Source organism: Silurus aristotelis, assembly GCF_946808225.1.
Source record: "Silurus aristotelis genome assembly, chromosome: 26".
NCBI classification, from domain to species: domain Eukaryota; kingdom Metazoa; phylum Chordata; class Actinopteri; order Siluriformes; family Siluridae; genus Silurus; species Silurus aristotelis.
Genome location: NC_139599.1, coordinates 8,258,875 through 8,285,548, shown reverse-complemented (window position 1 = coordinate 8,285,548; position 26,674 = coordinate 8,258,875). Strand labels below are relative to the sequence as shown.

Below are 26,674 nucleotides of genomic sequence, written 5' to 3'. Positions count from 1 at the left end.
TGACCTTGTTAGTGCTCTAATTCACATATACAGAGAAACTGACACCAGTAAAATACTCATGTAACATGCTTGTCTTTGGGCCTTTAGCAGGATGCAGAGGCTGGCGTCACACATAATGCTGACACACACTTCAGCTCTCTTGGGAACAACGGGTGAAATCATATCCATGTAGCTGTGCACTTACATAAACACATAAGGAACAGGACAGAGCATTATTATTTTTTTCAATATGTAAAGCTAGGCGTAAAAGGATGTTTCTATTTATCTATTTCTTTTATATATTGAAGAAATTGTATTTTCAAAAGTATGTTCTATAGTAATGTTTATTGTTTATAATAAGCAAAACTTTAGAAACAAAGTTTGGGTAAAAAATATGTAGCTTAGAAAACATTCCATTTCACAATATTACAACTATTATATAAGATTAGATTAAATGTAGCTTAAATTGTGAAATATTAAATATTAAACCAATATGGCTAAAATTCTATACTTTAACACCATGCAATACCATCTGGACTGCTGCTAACTGTAATCACTATACAACAAGACAATGACTCGAAGCATAAGTCCAAGCACTGTAAGTATTATTTAGAAAGTAAACAGTCAGCTGGAGTGTTATCTATGAACCGCATCACAAGGTCAGAAAGAAAGAAATATCCAAGTAGTCTTTTCAACTATTCAAATAGTATTTCAGCCAAATGTTTGAAGAAACAAACTGTCTGGACATCAAGAGTGTGTGAAGTGGCTCAGAATAATTCAGGACCATTAATATTAAGTTAATTAATATTTAACTTTACACCTGGAAGTTAAAGTCCTCTTTCTAATATGTTATAATTTTTGTAACAACTCATCTATTTCGCATTAGTGTTTTAGTGTGTTTTTAGTAAAAAATAGATGACAAATTTATTGTTGTTGATATGGTGCTTTTTTTGAGGAGATATATATTTACTTTATGTTTATATGAGGAGTATCAGATGTCCATGACAAGCAATAAGTGTTCTGGAGCAGGAAGATGTTTATAGGTGATAAGTAACTAGTAACTCCATTTTTTTTAAAACATGTAACTACAAAATCACAAGTACATTTCATTCTTTAAATCAATACAAAATCACTGTGGAAACTGAGAAGCATCTTAAAAGAAATAATTTTTCTATTTTCCAAGGTACCCGACGACTACTAATTACAGCCACAGTTCTCCTTTTCCAGTCACGCATTATATTGTTCCATTTTTTCCACTTAAAATTTGTTTTGGTTTATTTGTTCTGTTCTGTATTTTTGGTTTATTAACAGCTTTAGATGACTCCATCTGGCTGAGTCACAGAGGCTTAGAGTCCAAAATGCTGCTAAAATATGAAGACGTGGATGTTGATGTATAGTGCTATTAGACACCCATTAGAAAGCATCCTTGCTCCATTATGTAGTCCTGTCAGGCAACCTAGCACGCACACACACACACACACACACACACACACACACACACACACACACACACACACACACACACACACACACACACACACACACACACACACATTCACTCACATTTCTGCCAGTTATGCACAAGAGCCTCCTTCTTGTTTCATATGATGTTTCTGAGAATAGAATGCATGTCTGTATGTGTTACACTTGAAGATCAATTTAATTTTAAAGGATCTGCATTTTACTTGACTTTCTGAGCTATTTGGAATTGTAGTGTGTAACATTATAGAAAGATCACAGTGTAAGATATATGAGACAGAGTTGAGTAGGTGTATGGCTGCTCTTGTTCCTCCCTTGAACATTCCATTGTAAATGTTAAGCTGCGGTACATTCTTTGTTGTTGGTTTTTTCCACTTTATCTCCCTCCCCGATTGATCTTCCCTCTGCCCCTGCAATCTCATGTATTTTGTTTGCTGCCTCCTTCCTCCTATCTCTCAATCACCGTATGATTTTTTTTTTCTCTTGCTATCCTGCACCATTTCTTTTAATAGTGTCATCATGAGTCTTGTGAAAATCATAAATATTCCAGCAGAATTTTATTAATTTTATTATTTTTTTTAATCATTTCGTTATTTTGCATGACCAAAAAAAAAACAGGTTTGCCTTTCATGATAATCATCTTAAATAAAATGAATATTCCACCACCACTATTGCATACAATCAGAAAAATAAATGAAATGAAGTGAAACATTGCATTATTCCATGTATTAACACAATTTGCACTAAAACAGAAATTCAATACGGGACAGTTTGAATGCCGCTGCCTTCTTTTTAAACAGCCAATGGGATTTTGTTTATAGCTTGATCTAAGCCATACTTGACAGTGAGTACCATTGATGAGTGTAGGACATTGTAGATTCTAGAGAGCATTTGATTGGACAAAATAAATCTGAGGAGAAGCTGAAGTAAAGAATGATGTAATCAAAATTCCGTCTGGAATTGGTAGAGATACTGGAGAATGCATATGTTTTCTTGTCTTGTCTTACAACACACTATAAATGGGGAGAGTTTAGATTTATTGTAACAGAGTGACTCAACCAGAGTAAATCAGGCACACACAGGAAGAGGCACATTTGACACTGATCTAACAAATAAGCACATGCAATCATGCAGTTGTCAATGCATTCAGCAGCTGCTAGCACTCAAGTATTCAACTCAGTTCCCTGACATCAGTTCACCCCATTTAAAAATTTAATCATATTGTTACACTTAATAGCTGTATCTAATTATTCACTTATTTAATAATCTATTATTAAAAAAGAAATTATATCTTCTTGCAAGAAGATTAAATCTCTGCTAAAGAATGAAATATTTTTTTTTAGCTTTTACAGCTGGTTTTGAATCAAAGGCTTTTTTTTTTTCAAACTTGTGGTTAAAGGATGAATTTAGATTTCGGTGTTTATATTATAAATATGCTCAGATTAGGCCTTAAAGATCTTACAGCAATCTTTTGCATGTGCATTTTTCCCATCAAAGTTTTCAGCCATTTGAAACTGATGAAGTGAGTCGCATTCTTTTTTTTTTTTTTTTTATCACCGCATAGGTGTATTTCCTTGATTTCCCACCGGGATATTACGGATCCTTGATGAGTAGTACAAAGCTGAAAGCATGACAGTGTAATACGAGCTATTGTTCCGGACTAGGACATCTGTTTTCCAGACGGCACTTTTGCTTCCTCCTATTCCTGCTGACATGCGGAACTAAAAATTCTGGCCTGACTTCTAATTAAAAAAATAGAAAGTAAAATGAAAGACAAAAAAACATATTTGAGAGGATGCCATTGTTAATGATGTCAGCGGGGTGTCTGAATGACAGTTCACAGTGACATAAGCACAATCCAGAGCCTAAATTAGGCCGTAATTTACATTTATCAGCTGCATCAAAATACATGACACTGAATGCATTTGTCGGGTGATCAGTATGCCACACACACATCAGAAGGCTGATTCATCGGCATGCCGTGCACAGCGTTGATACTGATAAGGCTATGCGACGGATATGAGCCCAGACTCCCATTCACTCTCCGTCTCACCCCCCACCCACCTGTCTGCCTCTTTCAGGATGTATTACAACATGGAGGCAGAGAGATTGTAAAGATTAGAGATGAGTACACACGTCTAATTAAGGCACATGGCCTTACTGGTAGTGTGTGCTGCACATATGTACTATTTATACTGCCAGTGCAGTTTAAACTATTATCTCTTACAGACAAATCAAGAATTATTGGCATGCTTTAAGAAACATTACACACATAACTTCCAATTTTTCTTCCCACACATTTGAAGATATACTGTATTTCCTCTAATTAAATCATAAGATATTATTTTTTTTAAGTATTTTTTATTTTTATTTTTTTTTTTTATAGAAGGAAAAAAGCTCTAACATGTCACATATACACTACGGCACAGTGAATTTTTTTCTTCCTATATCTCTGCATATTTGAAACCTGGGGTCAGAGCAAATGGTCAGCCATGTTCAATAACCAAGAGCTTTTAATGATATTTTGCATTATATATCAGCGTGTGTACATTACCCCTGCTTATTCATGCATGTATCAACCAATGTATCAGCAATGTATTGCATATAAGAATGCATAAAATATTTCACAAGATCTGCAGTTAATTGTTAATATCAGAATATAACATGCACATATTTTTTTTACATATTTTTTGTGCCACACAGGCTAGTTTATGTTTTTTGGTATTGCTGAACTTCTGGGATTTACCCAGAATGGTGCACAAAACAAAAAATATCCAGTGTGCTTCGCATGGCCTTGTTTTTGTCGCTCTAATCTGGTAGAAGCACAACTTGATGCGATCTTGTGCTGTTGTAGGCCCTGTGTTTTACGGCTTAACATGTAAGTTCGGCCATTTTCTTTTGACAATTTATGGTTGTTGGCACAAACAACTGGGCCACCGTTTAAACCACTGAGAGTAAGCGCACTTATTAAAGTACACTGTAAAAGGCAAATTTATGGCCACTCCCAAAAGATATTTCTGGACACGGAGGTTGTTGAGGGAGGCAAATAAGAAAAAATTTGAACCCCAAGCTATTTGGTTTCTCAATGGAGATCATTGGTGAGACCCACCACAAAACTTCAGCAGCTATTATAAAATACTAAAAATAGACTAAAAGTAAAAAAAATAAAACAATGGTGGACAGCAACAAGTTGTTGAAAACTGGGAGGTGTATAGTGGTACTGCTAGTGATTACAACTGTGAAATATGTTGCTGTATCATTGATTTTCTGAGGCTGTTTGCCAGGGGACCTTGTAAGGATTGATGCCATCAGGAATTCAAGCAATATTATATTTCAGCCCAAAGCTAAGTTGCTTCTGCATGATGGGGTTTTCCTTAAGAGAATAAGCTTAAACAAATATTGAAAATAAACCAAAAACTAGACAAAATTAATGGTTTATAAAGACAATGTCTGTATTTGAATTTGAACCCTATTGGGGGCAACGTGGGTTGTATTCAGGCATCCTCAGCTCATAGGGTTTGCACAATAAAAGCATTTCTCAAATATAGCAACTTGTATATAATGTCTATATTTTGTTTTAGTGTGCACACACTTACTGCATATTAAATGCTGTTGAATGTGGTTCAGATGTAATTTATACTTTACCAATGGAGGAAAGAGAGTTTCAGGGAAGAAATATTTTGTTCTTTAATTTGTTTACTTCATCATGCTGTACTGCAGGCTATGCATTGGTTTGTACACCCACACGTCAGCATGTCACATTTCATGGTTCCTTGTGTGTAATGTGCTACAATGGGTGAAGCATTGACAAATGATTAATGAGTCATAAACCATCTGTTAGAAAAATCATTATGGACAAGCAAATAAAATTTTATAAAAAAAAAAAAAAAAAAAAAAAAAAAAAAAGGTCACACTGTGCAAGAAATTACACTGTAAATAACCTTTGTAATATTTCCACATAACACTTCATTAATCAAGACTAAAATGAGATTGTTCATGAGGATGCAGTGGGGATAAGAGAAAGGCTTTATATGCAGAGGGGTGGGTGCCTGGTTTAAAGCAGATAACAACAATCATTCTGGTTGAAATATTACCATATTCAATTTTTATTCCGTAGAAATTCCTTAACATATTTTGTGATATAGCTTCAGTTGTTTTGATAATTATTGACAATGGTAGATATTCTGATAGATATTTATTGCAAAATGCAGGAGGGAATGCACATAGCTATCTTTTAACATTTTGACTGATGGCTCAACTTCTGTCAAACTCCAGTTATTCCAAAAAAGCATTGGCTTTTATACCATAACTCTGTTGCATTCTCAAAGAAGTTTCAGCTAAAGCAGAAGTCACAGTTTTATATGAGTTATAAACAAGTACATAATCATTTCTATAGAAAAAAAATAATTTTACAGAGACTTTTATAGCCAGCAAAGAAGTGTGTAACTATTAAAGTTTTCTGCAAAGAGACATTCATTTGAACATTTTCTAGTGTTTAAAGAGTTCTCAGTGTCAGCACTTTTACTTCTAGGATTTAAGACCTTTTTCAGAGTAAACTTGGGGGTGTTTTTGTGCAAAGCTCAGATGGTTGTTAAGTTGAATATTATTCACGATTGCTCTTTTCAATGGTGTTTGCATTTTTACATGTTTACATTTAATAAACCCATTTATAAAACATGTGTAGTGTTTACATGAGTATACACTATGTATTGGCCCCTTAAAAACAGGACAGGCAAGCAAGCGACTCATAATCCTGGGTAACAATAGGTAGAAGAGGTGCAGTGTTTCTTTTTTCTGCATTTACTATATTCATATTTGTTTGTTTGTTCATTTGTTTACTTTTTTATTTATCTATTTTTTGCTCAGGTAAAATAAAGAAGGCATTCTAACTTAGAGTATCTGGATTCATTACTGAACACTGAGCTAGTTAAACCAAACCGATGTGTAAACAAAAAAATGGGTGTTGTAGTTTCTTGGCAACAAAACAAGCTGCATTTTTATTTTTATCTTATTAAGTTCAAGTGAAAGACAAAATTTTATTATGGTTCAATGTTCAGTCTGCCTAAAGATGTGGAAAATCTTTCTAGCTAAGTGTAATTTTCAGATTGTGAAGGGTTATCACAGGAAACACTACCACATTTACTGCCAGAAATGTATAATGTAAATCAATAAGTACATTATCTATTCATGTATAGGATAATTGTCAATTTTTACAAGGAATTAGAAATTATTCACTCTAAGATGGTAAGGAATGGGTGAGAATAATGATCTAAACTGATATGTGTCTGATCTTTTCAGGTTGCAAGGCTCTTCTAAAGTGTTTGTCAGGGAAGTTTTGCAACCGAGAGCTTATTGGAATTATGGGGCCTTCTGGGGCTGGCAAGTCCACCCTCATGAATATTCTTGCTGGATACAGGTGAGTGAAAGTGAAAGAAAGAAATATGAATTCTTTTGCCAGATCTAGTTGTCTGTCTGTCTGTCTGTATTATTATTATTATTTTTTTGTTCTTTAAATCATCCATTTAAATGAAAAAAGGTAATACATTTTGTAATACATTTATTCAGTGCTATATTTCCTATAGGTAGGAAGACCTACCTCTACCTGAAATACTTAAATTAGCACTTTCCAAGTTTGTAGAATTCAAGGGTTATATTAATATTAAGTTTGTAATCTTGCGTACCAGTGTAGATTTATTCATTACTAGAGTCTCAAAGCACTTTTGTACTTTGCTCTGGATAAGGGCGTCTGCTAAATGCAACAAATGTAAATGTATATTTCCCAGTGGTCCCTGCACCTGTTTACTTTACCCCAGTTGCCCCCATAGCTGCTAAATAACCATTATCAGTTCAATACAGCTGGTCTTTCCATATGTCAACTGTTTACTTTTAATTTTTCTTCTTTATTTTCCTATATTTGCTCACTAAACCTTTCCCCCCAATTTACTTACAGTTTATACAATTAAATTATTTTATTAATTTGCGTGTGTACTTAAAGTTGTATTGTCTTTATTGCTCTCTCTCTCTCTCTCTCTCTCTCTCTCTCTCTCTCTCTCTCTCTCTCTCTCTCAATTGTTTAGAGAGACTGGTATGGAGGGTCAAATCCTGGTAAACGGGAGACCGCGTGACCTTCGCACCTTCAGGAAGATGTCCTGTTACATTATGCAGGATGACATGCTTTTGCCACACCTCACCACACGGGAGGCCATGATGGTAAAACGGCTCATTGGGGAAAAAAAAATACAATTTTATAACTTATCTCACACTTTTCTTCTCTGATGCATTATTCACCTTTCACTCTCAATTACATCTTGCAGGTTTCAGCCAACCTTAAGCTAAATGAGAACATGGAAGTAAAGAAAGAATTGGTGAGTAAAACAGCCATGGTTTATGCTTGCACCATCTAATCTGAAATAAAGTACAACAACCACACTAGAACAAAGAAATATATTTTGTCTATGTTATTATATTATGTCTATGTTTGTGTTGCAAACCTCACAGAGTTGAATTTACAGAAACATTTGATTTGTCCTTTGTGACAGGTGAATGAGATCCTCACTGCTCTAGGCCTGCAGGAGAGTGCACACACTCGTACACACTCTTTATCCGGAGGTCAACGAAAACGGCTGGCTATTGCACAGGAGCTGGTCAACAACCCCCCTGTCATGTTCTTTGATGAACCAACTAGGTGCATTTACCATTTTTATGTGTGATGTCCATATATAGTCACTGATCATTTTATTATTAATACCTATCTAATCAGCCAGTTATGCGGCATCCATAAATTCATACATACATGTATACAGGTCAAAAGTTTATGTTGACATCAGAATGAGGAAAAAATGTAATCTCATTGACTTAAATCATGGCATTGTTGTTTGTGGCATTCCTAACAAAGTGGCCAGTATGTGTACATAACAATGACTGAATTTTAGGCAAATATGATGTTTTGTAACCAACTATGTATTTTAAAAGTCATTGTTAAATGCTTGCACCTCAGCAATGTAAGTATTTACACTACTGTATTTGCATCTATTTGTGTGTGTGTGTGTGTGTGTGTGTGTGTGTGTGTGTGTGTGTGTGTGTGTGTGTGTATGTATGTGTGTGTGTGTGTGTGTTTATATATATGTGTGTTAGTGGTCTAGACAGTGCATCCTGTTACCAGGTGGTTTCTCTAATGAGGTCACTTGCTCTGGGTGGAAGAACCATCATCTGTACCATTCACCAGCCCAGTGCTAAACTTTTTGAGATGTTCGACAAGGTACTAGACACTATTAAATTAAAAAACTAACACAATGAACACTTAATAATTATAATTATAAGAATGATTTATGTTTGTAGCAGTTAGACTGAAAATAAAGAAGTGTAGATAGTAAACATAAGTCTGGGCTGTGGTATTTTCATACAGATTGACTAGCAATTCTAATTATAACATTAGTGATTAAATAGTTATGCAGGGATGTACCACAGAATGCTACATCAATATTTGTTAATACTAGAATTTAAAATAAACTATGGATAGTGATAGTTTTTATGTATTAATTATATAATATTGGTAGTGTCTAATCTGCATCCTGCTTTTGTTGTGCTCCGTGTTGCAGCTGTACATTCTGAGTCAGGGCCAGTGCATATACAAGGGCACAGTCCCATATCTCATCCCCTATCTGAAGAACCTGGGTCTTCATTGCCCTACTTACCACAATCCTGCAGACTTCAGTATGTACTCTGTGTGTGTGTGTGTGTGTGTGTGTGTGTGTGTGTGTGTGTGTGTATGTGCATGTTTGGGGGTATGTTAATTAAAAACTGTGTTAAGTCAGATTGATGTATAATCTTTTACTTGGAAAATAAGTTATATTTGTCCATTTTAAATGCTTTGTAACAATATGATATACAATAGTAGTAAGTTACTTTCATAGAGTAGCAAACTCCTTACACATCACTGAAAATGTTCAGCCAGAGACTCTAATTTCTGGAGAAGCGCACTAAGTTTATATTCTTAGCAACTCCCTCCTGCTTTACCAAAGAGATCATACTGATTGGTCATTTTAGGGTATAGCTGTAGATTTGACAACAACTGTATGTCTCTCTAGACATCGGATAGAATGGCAGAACACATCATATGCAACCCTTTACCAGCCATAGAGGACATTGTCTAGACACAGTAACCGATGAAAGATTGCAGTCATTCAGAATACAGATAGACTCCATGTCTAGCAAATGTACTCTTTGTGTAGGATTATTTACAGACAGCCTGTCTGCTAACCAATAGCAGATAACTTTTTTGTTGTTGCATTTAAACAAAGTGTTACATTTTATTTTGTGTATGTAATTTTTTTCTTTCTCGCTTTACCTATGTACATATGATATACTGCATTTTTAAGATTTAGAACACAGGCAATGGGTTGATTAAATCTGGAAGTGGGATGATTGTGTCCACAAACCTTTTGCCATTTAGTGTATATGAGCAGTATTATCATAAATTACATGTTCTGTTTTTTCTACTCTCTAAATAGTTTGTAGACAGTAGAAATCCTCTAAAGGCTCTTAATCTTTCCTACAAACTCTGTGTGCTTTCATGTGTTCTACAGTAATCGAAGTGGCATCAGGAGAGTATGGTGATTTAAATCCTGTGCTCTTCGAGGCAGTGCAGGGTGGCATGTGTTCAGAGGGTGAAAAAAAGAACTCTAGTGACAAGAGTGATCCCACAACCTCCTGTCCATCACAGTGTAACAACGTGAGTGGCACATGCACTCTCTGGTGAACAAACATTGTCATCCCTGTCCATTGTGCCTCTATTCCTCACACATGTTCTCTTCTGTTTGGACAGGAGTCAGGACAAATTGAAAAACATACCTTTGCCACCAGTACACTCACACAGTTCTGCATTCTTTTTAAACGAACCTTTATAACTATATGCAGAGACATGGTAAGATTTTTTTAATCTTTACAACATGATAAATAGTTTAATACAATTAAATATTTTTCATTTTTATGGTTTGGGAATTTTTTATTGTGTGTCCAGGTGTTGACCCACCTGAGGGTGATGTCACATTTGTGTATCGGAGTTCTGATCGGTCTGCTGTACCTGAACATTGGCAATGATGCCAGCAAAGTGTTCAACAACACTGGATTCCTCTTTTTCTCCATGCTCTTCCTCATGTTTGCTGCATTAATGCCCACTGTCCTTACATGTAAGTACTGGGTTGTGCTTCTTTTTCTGTCTGTCCTTTTTTTTGATGAAGGGTAATTATTAATATCAATGGGTTATAGTGGCTATATAAGTTATAACGTGCATTTGTTTTTGTTCAATTGGCTAATTTTGTGCTATTGTTGCAGTTCCTCTGGAGATGTCAGTCTTTATGAGGGAGCATCTGAACTACTGGTACAGTTTAAAGGCTTACTACCTAGCAAAGACCATGGCTGACATTCCATTCCAGGTATGGCATTAATCTTTTTAAAATTTATATTATATACTCTATCTAACTATATTCTCTTTATATCAATATACACTCAACGGCCACTTTATTAGGTACTGGGTTGGACCCCCTTTTGCCTTCAGAACTGCCTTAATACTTCTTGGCATAGATTCAACAAGGTACTGGAAACATTCCTCAGAGATTTTGGTCCATATTGACATGATAGCATCACGCAGTTGCTGCAGATTTGTCGGCTGCACATCCATGATGCGAATCTCCTGTTCCACCACATCCCAAAGGTGCTCTATTGGATTGAGATCTGGTGACTGTGGAGGCCATTTGAGTACAGTGAACTAATTGTCATGTTCAAGAAACCAGTCTGAGATGATTCGCGCTTTATGACATGGCGCATTATCCTGCTGGAAGTAGCCACCAGAAGATGGGTACACTGTGGTCATAAAGGGATGGACATGGTCAGCAACAAAACTTGGGTAGGCTGTGGCATTGACAAGATGCTCAATTGGTACTAATGGGCCCAAAAATGTGCCAAGAAAATATCCCCCACACCATTACACCACCACCACCAGCCTGAACCGTTGATACAAGGCAGGATGGATCCATGCTTTCATGTCTTTGACGCCAAATTCTGACCCTACCATCCGAATGTCGCAGCAGAAATCGAGACTCATCAGACCAGGCAACGTTTTTCCAATCTTCTATTGTCTAATTTTGGTGAGCCTGTGTGAATTGTAGCCTCAGTTTCCTGTTCTTAGCTGTCAGGAGTGGCACCCGGTGTGGTCTTCTGCTGCTGTAGCCCATCCGCCTCAAGGTTCGACGTGTTGTGCGTTCAGAGATGCTCTTCTGCATACCTCAGTTGTAACGAGTGGTAATTTGAGTTACTGTTGCCTTTCTCTCAGCTCGAACCAGTCTGGCCATTCTCCTTTGACCTCTGGCATCAACAAGGCATTTGCGCCCACAGAACTTCCGCTCACTGGATATTTTCTTTTTCGGACCATTCTCTGTAAACCCTAGAGATGGTTGTGCATGAAAATCCCAGTAGAGCAGCAGTTTTTTAAATACTCAGACCAGCCTGTCTGGCACCAACAACCATGCCACATTCAAAGTCACTAAAATCACCTTTTCTTCCCCATTCTGACGCTCGGTTTAGAACTGCTGCAGATCATCTTGACCATGTCTACATGCCTAAATGCATTGAGTTTCTGCCATCTGATTGGCTGATTAGAAATTTGCGTTAACGAGCAGTTGGACAGGTGTACCTAATAAAGTGGCCGGTGAGTATAGATAAGACAGGATGCACACTCTCAGATAAAATATATAAAATACCAAATTATATAAGATTTTTTCAAGACCTGACTGGAGTTCAGTAACAAGGGTGCTCAGATATAATCACCACACTCACCTTAATAGGTGGGGTTATGTTGATTTAATAGTACAGTTGAACTCACTTATCTCGACCTCGGTTAATTCGCCAACCCTATTAAGTCGACGTTTTTGAAGTGGAACCACCAAATTCTCGCTTTGTCTTAGCATTTTTTAATCGGTTATGTCGATTCTTTTATGTCGACAAACCCTAATATCTCGAGCACAAGCGGGGGCAAATTTGCCACTTAACGTCGGTTATCTGGATCAGCATGACCAATCGCCGGCTTTTGCCACGTCACCATCTCACTACCGTATTTTTCGTGTATATAAGACGCGTCTTATAAAAAGTTTTACATACCCCTCACCCAGGGTGCGTCTTATATACGCAAAAATACGGTAGTGAGACGGCACTGTGCAGCCTCAGAGGAACTCGCAGAAGTGGCAGAAAAAACAAGCCTTACAGATGCTATGTTGGAAGTGTAGGATACTTTTCAGAGCTGTGTCAGAGTGAAATGACTCCAGAATTAAATTTTGACACTGGATAGCTTTTTGTAAAAACGAACTACAAATCCCAGCACCATCAAGCTGCCACTGCTGCGGCCTTGAGCAAGACCCTTAATTCTCACCATGCTCGATGGTAAGTTGCACTGGAAAAGGGGGTATAATTCATTCATTTATTCATTCATTTTCTCCCGCTTAACCGTAATTCGGGTCGCGGGGGCAGCAGTCTAAGCAGGCCCCCGCCTTCGACTGCTGCCCAATCCTCACAGCACCGTCCCTTACGGTCCCTCCTGCAGGTGGTGAGCCCACGGGAAGGCGGCCCCACGTCACTCCGACGTCACGGACCTTGATATTTCCCTCGTAAGGGACCCCCGGAGCATAGAGGGTTAAGGGCCTTGCTCAAGGGCCCAAGAGTGGCAGCTTGGCGATACCAGGGCTTGAACCCCAGACCTTCCGATCGGCAACCCAGCGCCTTAACCGCTGGAGCCACCACTCCAAGGGGGTATTAATAAAATGGAATTTACGTTTTCATAAATGTAAACGTAAATAAATATCTAATTTGATGAGTGAATTCATGCAGCTCAAGTAGTACTACAAATCTTGTTATGACACATTCTATGACTTAATTTTAATCGAATTAAGTTAACGGTTGACAGTTAAATTCTAATGTATGGAATGTACTTGACAATGTACTCGACTTGACTTTAGAGTCCTACAAGTCATTTGCCCGGTTTTAAACATATAACCTCGGATTTAGCAATAAGCTTGTTGTTAAACCTTTAGATTACCAGCTGATGCAAATGGGCTGTTATAATGTTGCCAGTTCGAAACCAGAATCCAGTTTGGGTTTATCCAGAGAGGCCTTAAGGGACTCTTAGACAAGGTGTGAGCCAACATCTGTAGGGAGGCATGCAAAGCCATTTGTGCTAGGTTTATAGCGTTTATGATAATTTCCTGAGCTGTTAATGACATAGCAATCAGTCTGTACACCATCCTATGATGGCCTGGCCAGAGGTGTCATACCTCCCTATTCATGTTTGATGTCAGTGTGTGACAGGGCATCAACTGCTGCCCTGTTTCAGGGATGTCGAGTAGAGTTTGATTGATGCTTCATTGGAGGACATGAGAATGCATAGAGTAGGCCATGAGGTCAGTTGTAGGATATTTTGTCTTGTATTAGATGGCTGTTCAGTTCCATTGTTTAGACATCTGACAGTGAATGGACTTGCTGGCTGTCTAAGCTTTTTGAATTTTCATGATCTGTTGAACCACCTCTGGGTGCAAATGCTACTCTCTTATATGTATGTGCTGGACAGCATGGCTCCTGTATCCTTGAGCTGACCTGGTAGGTCAGGCTAATTGATGCCAAATCCATTTTCATACCTCTGTGTAAGACATAGTGTGTTCTTTTCACCTTGTACCTTGTGTGATTTATGTACCTGTCATTATATTGATGGGATGGATCAGGATGTAACAGTTACTTGGAGCATTGGCTAGTTCTGGTTTCCATTTTTCTTGTATTAATAGATAGACATAACTTAGCTCGTAGATTTAAATACATAATAGATTCTAAAAACTGGACAAGGACCACTGTCCTTTAGAATTTTTTTTTATCTGGAATGGGACATAACGTTCTGACCATGGGGTTTACCAAGGCCACTGCTTTTCTTGCACCAGAGTGGCTACTTGATTAAATTAGTTTGCATGTTTTCAGCCACCTCTATTCTTCATGGATGTTCATTTTGGTGCTGTATAGTGGTAGACGGTGTCTTTTGGTGGCCAAACCACTGGTGAGTCAAGGGCCCTCAATCACCTATTAGGAGACTGAGAGTTAAATTTTAAGACATTTGGCTGTTCTGGTTTCATATTCTGAAAACTATTCTTTTGTCTCAATCCTACTTATTGACTCAGGTTTGTAATTTAGACTTCACAGGGTTAAATGAATGTGTTTGACAGTGCTGACTGTGTTACCATTCCTGGCACTGCAGGCATGTACCTCAAAGCTTGGGTCTGGTGCTATAGAATATTTACAATTTTCTTCATCGTGCTCTGTTTATTCCTTACTCTGAAATTGCCCCTGGCAGCATATTCAATGCAATAAGTTGTTCATCGGCCTCTGAGTTTCTGGCCACTTGTCCCTGGTGGAGGGTAAAATGCAAGCACGATTTACTATGATTATGTCTATGCATTAGATCAGGCATAGTTTTTTATTTCCAGTTCAAAATACAGATTTCACATTATCTAACAGGCATCTCTTAATAAATTTCTAGTCTGTTTCAACAGCATCTTCAATGATAGAAGTATAAAGGCTGGTCACTGTTTTTATTGCAATTGCACCTTACAGGCAACAGGGGGCTTGTAACTTATTTCTCACTGTCAAAATAGCCACACTAAAAGATCTCTCTATTGTTAAATTTTCTTTTCTCTCTTTCCACCTGCCCCACACACATAGGTCTTATGTCCCATAATGTACTGTAGTATAGTGTACTGGATGACAGATCAGCCTCCAGAAGCGGGCAGATATATCCTTTTCATGGCTCTGTCCACCTCCACTGCCCTGGTGGCTCAGTCTCTGGGGCTCCTCATTGGAGCTGCTTCCACTTCCCTGCAGGTGGGTCAATACATCACAGATACACATACATAAATACTTATACACATGAATAAGCTTGAACTTTCGATAATGTTTTCTGAGCTCACTATTTCTCATTGCAGGTAGCTACATTTGTAGGACCAGTGACAGCCATTCCAGTCTTGCTTTTCTCTGGATTCTTTGTTAACTTTGACACCATCCCAAAATACCTACAGTGGAGCTCCTATCTCTCTTATGTCAGGTCAGTGGCAGCTTTCATAATTAAAATAAATGAGTTATGGCACAGGTCTAACTTGTACGATTTAGGTTTTTAAGAGCTGGTGACTTGAGTTACATTGAATCCATATATCTGGAGACAATAATTTTATATATATATATATATATATATATATATATATATATATATATATATATATATATATATATATATATTTTTTTTTTTTTTTTTTTTTTCTGCAAGATAAGTTCTTGATTATACCATTGCAGCCATCCATACGTTTTGATATAAAGAAATTACATGATTGCGACTATTGGGGTGACACTTTTTTTATATGAATGTAAATATCAAATATAAATCTATAATATAAATGTAGAAAATGAAATGTTTGAATCATATGTTTTTGTTCTTCTTTGTCTCACAGTGTGTCTTATTGGAACACGGTGCAAGCTTGCCAACACTTTATGCTTCTGCTTATTTAATCGTCAATTTTAATTATTTTATCATATGTCATGGAATGATGTGAGCAAACTAGTCAACCCTGTCATTAATTATATTATAAAAGCTAAAAGTCATTCCCTTGCCAAGCTCCTTTTTTTCCTCGTTTGAACTTAATATGACAAAAATGCATCGATTAAAGAGAAACTCTCATCCTGAAGTCTTATCAGTATTAGAAACTTTAAAGAGCTTGGAACTCCTTAGAAAATTAATTTAGAAAAATGTCCTTACAGAAAATTTATCAAAAACTTTTGACTAACCTGAATTAAGACTTCCAGTCAAGCTACAATCTAATATATTTTTACTTTTACAGGTATGGCTTCGAGGGTGTGATCCTCTCCATTTATGGCTTGAACCGAACAGACCTGGAGTGCCCAGGCATTGTCTGCAAGTTCCAGAAGCCAGAAGAGGTGTTGCAGCTGCTGGACGTAGAAGATGCAAAGCTCTATGTGGACTTCATAGTCTTAGGGGTTTTCTTCCTCGTTCTTCGGTTCGCCACTTACCTAGTGCTGCGATACAAAGTCAAGTCTGAACGTTAGGGCATGTCATCAGCTTTTATGCTTGTTTTACTTTGTACAAACCCACACATGGCATTATGTTTCAGATAACAATTATATTGTGGAGATAAAACTGTGCAATGTCCACCAAATTCTTTATTCAATACAAATGGATTTTATAATTTTTTTGCATAATGATGGATTTTTTTTTTTTATATGCTTCAGTTTCTTTCAATTAGATAATAATTGAACAGTGCAGGGTCAATATTGCCAACAGATGACTGTTTTGTTTTTTTATGCATTTTTATTTAATTATTTTTCCCCCAGTTCTATTTCATGCAGAGTTCTTGTATTAAATACAGTACAACATGATGACCAAGCACTTATGTTTAAGAAGGAGCATGAAGGTTGGTGAATGAGGTTGGCGCCACAGAGCAGCATTTGTCTCAGCCGACAATCTTTTACTTGCCCTATACATTATGGCCTCTCCGAATATGAACAGGCTTAAAGATGAACAAGGCAGTATGTGAGCAAGTGCCTGTCAAACAACCAAAAAAAAAAAAAGAAGGCTCAACCCACAGTTTGCAAATTTTCCTTTTGGATTAACTGATTTCATATTACAATCACAAACAGCATTGTTCTGCAGTATGACTGTATTTTCCTTTGTCTGAAACGATTTAATCAGCATACTGATCAGCACGTCCTTGTCATTTCCTTTATGTTCTTCCTTGGAGATACAAAGCAGCACAACATCTACCTGACCCTACTAATGTACATCTAATAAAACAAGGGAGAATGGATCTACATTCTTTAGCTCTATCGTCAATAGATCTAAGGAAGTACAGCAAGTGCTCCTAATGTGTGCTACCTGAGAATGGGGTTCCCAGATGAACACAAAAACACTTTTGTTCATCATGTAAACCAATGACATTTCTGCTCTGAGCTTTTCATTCAATTTCCAAAAAGTAAAGGATAAAGATATGGTTTCCATTTTTTGATGAATTATTGATGGATTATTGGACACCGAGTATGAAAAATGTGCCCTGCTGCCTACACTGGACATGAGGCTAAAGAAATGATTGTGAATGGAAAAACTGAAATACAATGTAAAGAACTTTTCCTGAATTAATGAAAAAAAGAAAGCCACAATTTTCTTGAAAGAAATGGAACCGGAAACAATGCATTCCTAACCTTTCCTTTACTATATGAGTAAATGAAAATTCCTAAATCTACTACGAAACTATTTGCTCGACTTTCATAACTGGAGGACATACTGACTACTCAGTATCATTTCTGCCATCAGCTCTACTGTCAGCTGACCAGACTATGTTTTATCAAAATGCTGGATGGACAGTCTGTGCCACATTATGGCTTATTGTATACTGCTTGATGGACTTCAAATGTCTATTTATGAGCACCTCCCTGTACACTTAAGTGTAACTGCTTACTTTATTCAGCCTCTTCAATACTGCAATGCAATGCCAAACGTCTTACTTGACAATGGACACGATGTGGCGCTGATTCATGCTATGTGTTATGTCTGCTAATATACGTAATTATAATAACCCGAGTGTGCGTGTGTGTGTGTGTGTGTGTGTGTGTGTGTGTGTGTGTGTGTGTGTGTGTGTGTGTGTGTGTGTGTGTATATATATATATATATATATATATATATATATATATATATATATATATACACATATATATATATATATACACACACACACAAACACACACACATACATACAAACAGTGGTGTGAAAAAGTGTTTGCCCCCTTCCTGATTTCACACTTTAAGGTATCAGATCATCAAACTAATTTAGATATTAGTAAAAGATAACACAACTGAGCACAACATGCAGTTTTTAAATGAAGGTTTTTATTATTGAGGGACAACAAAATCCAAAACTACATGGCCCTGTGTGAAAAAGTGTTTGCCCCTAAACCTAATAACTGGTTGGGACACCCTTAGCAGCAACAACTGCAATCAAGCGTTTGCGATAATTTGCAACGAGTCTGTTACAGCGCTGTGGAGGAATTCTGGTTTATTAATCTATGCAGAATTGTTGTAATTCAGCCACATTGGAGGATTTTTGAGCATGAACCGTCTTTTTAAGGTTATGCCACAGCATCTCAATAGGATTTAGGTGAGGACTTGACTAGGCCACTCCAAAGCCTTCATTTTGTTTTTCTTCAGCCGTTCAGAGGTGGACTTGTATTTTCCCAAAAGTCTTATTATCAGGATGTTTTCTGGCTCAGCAGTGGTTTTCATCTTGGAACTCTGCCATGCAGACCATTTTTGGCCAGTCTCTTTCTTATGGTGAAGTCATGAACACTGACCTTAACTGAGGAAAGTGAGGCATGCAGTTCTTTGGATGTTGTTGTGGGGTATTTTGTAACCTCTTGGATGAGTCGTCGCTGTGCTCTTGGGGTAATTTTGGTCGGCCCGCCACTCCTGGGAAGGTTCTCCACTGTTTCATGTTTTTGCCATTTGTAAATAATGGCTCTCACTGTGGTTTGCTGGCGTCCCAAAGCTTTAGAAATGGCTTTATAACCTTTTTCCAGACTGATAGATCTCAATTACTTTCTTTTTTATTTGTTTCTGAATTTCTTTGAATCTCGTCATGGTGCCTAGCTTCTGAGGCTCTTTTCTTTTAATTTACTTTGTTAGGCAGGTCCTATTTAAGAGATTTCTTGATTGTGAACAGGTGTGGCAGTAATCAGGCCTGGGTGTGGCTAGCGAAATGTATGGTGTGATAACCCACAGTTTTAACAGAAGGCAAACACTTTTTCACACAGGGCCATGTAGTTTTGGATTTTGTTTTTCCTCAATAATAAAAATCTTCATTTATAAAACTGCATGTTGTGTACACTTGTGTTATCGTTTACTAATATTTTAATTAGTTTGATGATCTGAAACATTTAAGTGTGACAAACATGCAAAAAAATAGGAAATCAGGAAGGGGGCAAACAAAAACACACCACTGTATATACACTAATGTAGATGTGCAGTGCTGATCTTTTTATTTCAGATTCATTTGTATTTTATTTTATTTTTCTATGATGTGCAGTGCTAGAGATGGATGTGAAAATGTAACGTGCATGGTGACTTCAGAATCAAATACATATAGGAATTCATGTTACTCATGAATTATTTCCACACCTATATATGTCATGCTTTTTTTACTAACTAAACTTTTTTTTGTTGTTTATATATTTGTTTTCAGGCATATTCTATATAATACTAATACTACTACTACTAATAATAAGGGTAATAATAATAATAATAATAATAATAATAATAATAATAATAATAATAATAATAATAATAATATTAATAATATTAATAATAAAAATACATTTTATTTAAAGGCACCTTTCAAAACACTCAAAGATACCATCCAATTGAGTGATAATCATAAAAACAAGACAAACAACAGCTGTTTAACTGATAAAAATTAATCAGAAAAAGGTAATCGGAACAGATGAGTTTTAAGGTATTATTTAAAAGTGGTCAGTCACTTTCTCATGTAGACTGTGGAAGAGAATTATAAGAGTAGCAGCCCAGATAAATGCCCTAGACCCCATAGCGACTAAAAGAACTGAAGGCACAATAAGTTGAACAGATGAAGAAGATCTGAAAGTACGCTTTGGGGTGTAAGTATGAAGCAAGTCAGAGAGATTATGAGGAAGCAAGATTATGAAAAGTATTGAAAGTGAGAAGCAGAATCTTTTACTCTATTCGATATTTAACAGTTCTAAACCAATTGAAGTTTTTTGAAGGAGGTTGTGAGGTAACCCAAACAGAAGAGAGTTACAATAATCAATGCATGAGGTAACTAGAGCATGTACAAGAATAGCTGTGGAATTGGATGTGGGAAAACAAAAGAAGACGACTGATGTTCCGTAGATGGAAGTGCGCAGACTGAGTAATATTGTTCACATGCTTTTCAATAGACAATGCACTAGCAAGGACAACACCCAGACTCTTAACATGGATCCTTTCATTTCAATGACAAAATTTGATACACTGGTGTGTAGAAAAGTAAAAAAAAATATTAGCACTAAGTTCTGTTGAACTATCACCTATCACTTACTGTAAAGTGATGATTGCTCTTGTCCTTGTACAATCTCTACATGCTGCTGCCTCAAACTGGGCTCTGAGGACAAGTGTGCAATAAAATTGTGAAGGGAATTTGGATAATGTAAACTGATGAATTCAAGGTTGTAGTACACAGGTTTAGGTTTGCCATTTTTCTGTCATATAGTGTTGACTGAGTATAGACAGGTCTGACTGAAAATGATGATTTAGAAATGGGATCACTCCTAAAAAGATGTAATAGCAACCTGGTGTCTGTAACATAAGTACTCAGCTTGTTATTATAAGCTTGTCCTTATGCTTTAGTCTTAATGGGCAGGGCTGGAAAGTCAGATAATGTCTCCCCAATTGAAATGTAGTAAGAGATTAAAGAATATGGTGTTTAATGTCTCTGTATAATTGAGAGTTGGGTCAAACCTGATTCTAATAGCAATAGTATTGTTCTGTGCCTAGTGCGTGTTCTATCCTCTTCTCTGATATATCATGGAAGTTCAGGTGATTGTCTGCCATTTCTACATGTTAACATTGTATTTCAATTTCTGCAATGTCACACACAAACACACACATGTCTAATAACAGGTTCATAAAAAGAGATGCCTATATGGCAAATCCTATTTTCTCCTGTGTCAATCATATCATATATGTCTGAAAAGATACATTGTTCATAATGACACATTTGTTCCTGTTCTTTGCTGCAGCAACACCATAGTAATATCTTTTTTTTTCTTTTTTTCTCAGATGCAATGTGCATGCCATGGCAACAGTATACAATGTCTTAAAAAAGTATTTTCAGTCAGAAAAAGAGATTCTGCTGACCACTGCAATATCGAAATTAAAAGAAAAAAAGAAAAGAAAAAAGTAATTGTATTTTGATTTTTGTAGGCGAGAGCCATTCTGGTTTGGCATGGCTTGCACAGCTGATTGTGAAAAAAAAAAAACAGCATGCAAAGAAAAAAGGATTTCTCACATTTGTTTTCACACTTATGTTTGTTTGATTTTGTTTATGTTTGTCTCATCAGAAATGCAAGTTATATATTCTGGACTCTGTTCAAATTATTACAATAAATGCATTTATATATTATCTACACCTGTTTGCTGTGGATCATTGTGCTGTTGCATGACATTTCCAAAAATAGGCCATTAAGTAAATATTAATAATATCTCTATTTATTCTTTCTAAGTATCCATCATCTCTGGCAGGGTCAAATATGCCAAAAAATAAATAAACTTATTTGAAGTTGATACAAATGCTTAGCTAAACATATAGCCATAAACAAAGGTTTGTTTGGCCCCTAAGCAAAAAAAAAAAAAAAAAAACCTTTAAATTACACATCACAGTACCAACCATCATCTACCACTTATGGTATGAGGAGAAGTTGCAAGATAGCAAGTTCATTTAGACCGCATTATCCATTACATCCTCAATACATGTAAGGAATATGCTGACTTTGCTATACTGTATACTGTATGTGAGCATTTAGATCTAAAGGTGACCCAGGCCAATCAATAAAATGAAGCGCAAAAGAGGTTTGATTTTACAACTGGAAATGCAACAAAAAAACGCAAGCTGAAATTTTTGGAAAAGCCCTCATTCCCCCCTGCACCACATCAGTAAAAATCTCTGGGTTACACTGAGTACAGCTCGAGAATATCTCGGAACATTTAGAGGCTGGCTGAGAAAATGGTGGTCATCAAAGCAAAATGTGTTTACTTTATGAATAAAAAATATTACACATAAAATAATACTAATTTGCCTCCTACATAGTCATGTCTTCAGAATTAATGTACAATGTTCAAATCAAATTTTATTTGTCACATACACATACATACAGGGTACGACATGCAGTAAAATGCTTTTACCACGACGGTCCGGCATGAGGGAATAGAATGGGGAGAAAAATAAAACAGAAAAAAATGAAGGCAGATAAATAAATTATAAAAAATATATAAAATATAAGGACATATAAAGATGTATATGAGAGAAAAAGATGTATATACAAAAATATGCTTATGCTTAAAAATATGCAATGATAAAAATAATGACATTTAAAAAACTTAACTGAAGGAGAAGGTGTGTGCTTTTAACTGGTACCCCATATACAGGTGCATCTCAATAAATTAGAATGTTGTGGAAAAGCTAATTTATATGAGTAATTCAACTCAATTGTGAAACTCATGTATTAAATACATTAAATGCACACAAACTGAAGTAAATTAAGTCTTTGGTTCTCATAAAAATAGAATATAGTAACATGCCATTCAGCTAATCAACTTAAAACACTTGCTAAGTTTTCTAAGCATTCAGAATGGTCTCTCAGGTTGGTTCACTAGGCTATACAATCATGGGAATAACTGCTGTTCTGACAGTTGTCCAGAAGACAATCAGTGACCTCCTTCACTAAGAGGGTAATCCACAAACATTCATTACCAAAGAAACCGGCTGTTCACAGAGCGCTGTATCCGAACATGTTAACAGAAAGTAAAGTGAAAGGAAAAAGTGTGGAAGAAAAAGATGCACAACCAACAGAGAGAATTGCAGCACTCACAAGGAATGGACTGAGGCTGGGGTCAAGGCATCAAGAGCCACCACACACAGACGTGTCAAGAAATTTGTCTACAGTTATCGTATTCCACTTTTTAAACCACTCCTGAACCACAGACAACGTCAGAGGCGTTTTACCTGGGCTAAAGAGATGAACTGGACTGTTGGCCAGTGGTCCAAAGTCCTTTTTTCAGATGAGAGTATTTGTATTTCATTGGTAACCAAGGTCCTAGATTCTGGAGAGAGGGTGGAGAAGCTCATAGCCCAAGTTGCTTGAAGTCCAGTGTTAAGTTTCCACAGTCTGTGATGATATGGGGTGCAATGTCAAGCACCAAAGGTTGGTTAAATGATCATGGTGTTGGTGTGCTTGACTGGCAAGCAAACTCATCAGACCTGAACCCCGTAGAGAATCTGAAATCGGAAGATGAGAAACAAGAGACCAAAAAATGCAGATGAGCTGAAGCTCACTGTCAAAGAAACCTGAGCTTCCATACCACCTCAGCAGTGCCACAGACTGATCACCTCCATGCCATGCCAAATTGAGGCAGTAAGTAAAGCTAAAGAAGCATAAGTTAACTCACGATTAATCACAAATTAATCACACATTTTTATAAATTAAAATTCAAATGTTATTCATTACATACACATGCATACGACATGCAGTCAAATGCTTTATACGACTGTCCAGCATTCAAGTACAAAAGGATATAAAAATAAATAAATAAATAAATAAATAAATAAATAAATAAATAAATAAATAAATAAAGTAAAATTTAAGATAAGATAATTTCTTTGTTACAGCAGCATGAAAAAAATAAATAAATAAATGCAAATATATAAAAGAATAGACGAATAAGACATACTATAATATTACAAGTATATACACAACACAATGTATAAATACAGATGAGGGAAAGTACGTATTGCAGGTTGTATTGCACACAGGTGGTATTGCACGTATTGCAGGTAATATTGCACGTATTGCAGGTAATATTGCACACAGTAGTATTATTAAATAGTAAAACAGTAAAAACAGTAACTATTACACCATTGAACAGTAATAGCAGTGTGTATTTTAGTTAATGGTTCACTGGGAGCAGCTTTTATTGTACAGTCTAATAGCAGCAGGGAGAAAAGACCTTCTGTATCGCTCCTTCAGACACTTAGTCTGTCACTGAAGGAGCTGCTCAACGAGGTAACAGTTTCATACAGGGGGTGGGAGGCGTTCTGCAGTAATGATGACAGTTTTGCTACCATCCTCCTTTCTCCCACCTCCTGTACAGTGTCCACGGGAATCCCCAGGACTGAGCTGGCCTTCCTGATCAGCTTGTCTAGTCTCTTCCTGTCTGCAGTAGAGATGCTGCTGCCCCAGCAGACCACACCATAGAATATGGCTGATGCCACAACAGAGTCTTCAGTAGCTCTCCCTGCACTCCAAAAGACCTTAGTCTCCTCAGCAAAAAGAGTCTGCTCTGCCCTTTCTTGTAGATTGCCTCAATGTTGTCTGTCCAGTCCAGTTTGTTGTTTAGGTGAACACCCAGGTATTTGTAAGAGTCCACTCTCACAATGTCCTTTCCCTGAATGTTTACCAATGGAAGTGATGGTGTGTTTGCGCCTACGGAAATCCACCACCAGTTGTTATGTTTTAAATGTAAGTTTTTAATACTCTAATAAACATGGGCATGGACAAATATGAATGATTTATGCAAATGTATGTTTATTATTAGTGAAACCATACTCAACATAGAGCATTAAGACAAAATATTTTTGTAAATGCCTTAAAGTAACATTTACATTGGGGAAAGTTCGCAATGCAAATAGGAAATAATGTAAACTGAGATAATCCATTCCACACACACAAAAATATTTTTTATAATACTATAATATATAATAGTAATAGTGCGTTTGCACGAATGCTGCCTGTATGAGGGATACACGCTGAATGGGGACGGATATGCAGGAAGCTGAACTGAGCTCCCATTCTTTTACATGGCGAGAGAAAAAAACCATTGTCTCAGTTGAGTGCGAGCCGTTCGTGTGTTTGCATGATGCGCGATGCTTTTGAAGTTATTGCTCGTAATGCAAGTAAAATTTTATTATAAATTTGTGCTCGTCATACAAAGCATTCGTAAAGCACGTTACTCACAATCCAAGGTTCCACTGTACGTAAATCATCAGGACACCAAACCGAACTTTTGTTATGTTTAATTAATTGGCAGATGTGTGCATCATGGTGGATTTTGCCGCTTGATTTGAGACTTGGATTTATTTGAGATTAGCAATAGTATTGTTATATTGTCCTGTGCCTAGTGCATGTTTTATCTTCTTTTCTGATATATGACATGGTGATTATCTGACATCTACATATCAACATTGTATTTCAAGTTCAGCGGTTTTAATTGCTGGATGTGTGCATCATTTGGTGATAATGATCACTAAACAAAAATAGGTCTGTATATATATATAGCCATGAGAAGTGAGATAAATTTTTTCTTTCATGTTCATTTTAACAAGACAAACAAACTATTGATCATGGTCTTTGCTGTTTAACGTAAAATAACTATCAAATCTAACGATCAAAACTGAGCAAGTTTATTTTGTTTTGTTTAAATTTCGCAAATTTAAGATTGTCCACAAGAGGGAGCTATCGCAGCCTCAATGGGCAGCACAGTAAGCCTAATGTTTTATGAAATATCAAGATATAAAAGAAATATAATTTTATTTCGAAGAAACCTTTATTAATGTTACTAGTAGTTAAAGTGTGCAAATGCTTTTGAGTCTGTTGTCAATGCTAGCTACTGCTTTCAGAACAGTTCTTTCCTCTAAACTACTCAACATTCAAATTTCTTTTGCTATGTTTTTGGTGTAACTTCCTGTAATCAGTGATCCTGTGGAGTCCTGAAAATTACTGAATCTAGCATTCAATCTCTACATACAAGCATGTATGTAAAGCAAATGTTCAATTGTACTCACTTCTGGGGTATAGTTTTTAGTTTGTATAGTTTTTACAGTCTTCGCGTACAGTACTGTATAATCAAGTATACAGTAGGTTTACTGGTCGGCGCTATATTGGGTTTTGTGTCTTGTCTTGTGTCGTCTGTCTGCACTGTTTGCACTAGGTTGCACTCGATGCACTTTATGTAGCTTGTGTTGTAGCTCTATGTTGTTTTGTTTGTTGTTGTTTAGTGTAGCACCAGGGTTCCGGAGGAACGTTGTCTCGTTTTTACTGTGTACTGTGTACCACTGTGTATAGTAGAAATGACAATAAAAGCCTCTTGACTCTTGACTTGAATTGTACATTCTGTCTTCTCTCTGATAAAACACACTGTAATGAAAGTATCAAGGACACTTTAGAGTCATACCAACATGCACAAAAAAAACCAAGCCATGCAAAACATCAATGCATGTTTTACTACTTCGACTTGTTTAAAGCTTTTACTTTAGCAGCTACAAACTACAAGAAATGGTTTATTCTGAAA

The 26,674-nt window shown here is 36.6% G+C and overlaps 1 protein-coding gene and 1 long non-coding RNA gene across 2 annotated transcripts in view; one reads left to right on the top strand and one right to left on the bottom strand.

The window, feature by feature from the left end:
* The window catches only part of LOC310720792 (ATP-binding cassette sub-family G member 4-like), a 28,878-nt gene extending 10,759 nt beyond the window's left edge, over positions 1-18,119 (top strand). The window contains exons 4-16 of the mRNA XM_083531860.1: positions 6,757-6,874; positions 7,536-7,668; positions 7,773-7,823; positions 7,998-8,143; positions 8,593-8,716; positions 9,057-9,171; positions 10,044-10,189; positions 10,283-10,381; positions 10,478-10,646; positions 10,792-10,892; positions 15,208-15,366; positions 15,468-15,586; positions 16,374-18,119. Of these exons, the coding sequence (XP_083387986.1) occupies positions 6,757-6,874; positions 7,536-7,668; positions 7,773-7,823; positions 7,998-8,143; positions 8,593-8,716; positions 9,057-9,171; positions 10,044-10,189; positions 10,283-10,381; positions 10,478-10,646; positions 10,792-10,892; positions 15,208-15,366; positions 15,468-15,586; positions 16,374-16,599 (1,706 nt within the window). The 3' untranslated portion in view covers positions 16,600-18,119. The remainder of the gene's footprint in view (positions 1-6,756; positions 6,875-7,535; positions 7,669-7,772; positions 7,824-7,997; positions 8,144-8,592; positions 8,717-9,056; positions 9,172-10,043; positions 10,190-10,282; positions 10,382-10,477; positions 10,647-10,791; positions 10,893-15,207; positions 15,367-15,467; positions 15,587-16,373) is intronic.
* On the bottom strand, positions 10,882-15,198 carry LOC310720924. Its single transcript, XR_014531866.1, has 3 exons — positions 13,246-15,198; positions 12,181-12,901; positions 10,882-10,975 (listed from the first exon to the last, which is right to left on the bottom strand). It is a non-coding gene; the product is annotated as an uncharacterized lncRNA (long non-coding RNA).
* Positions 18,120-26,674: the final 8,555 nt, after the last annotated feature.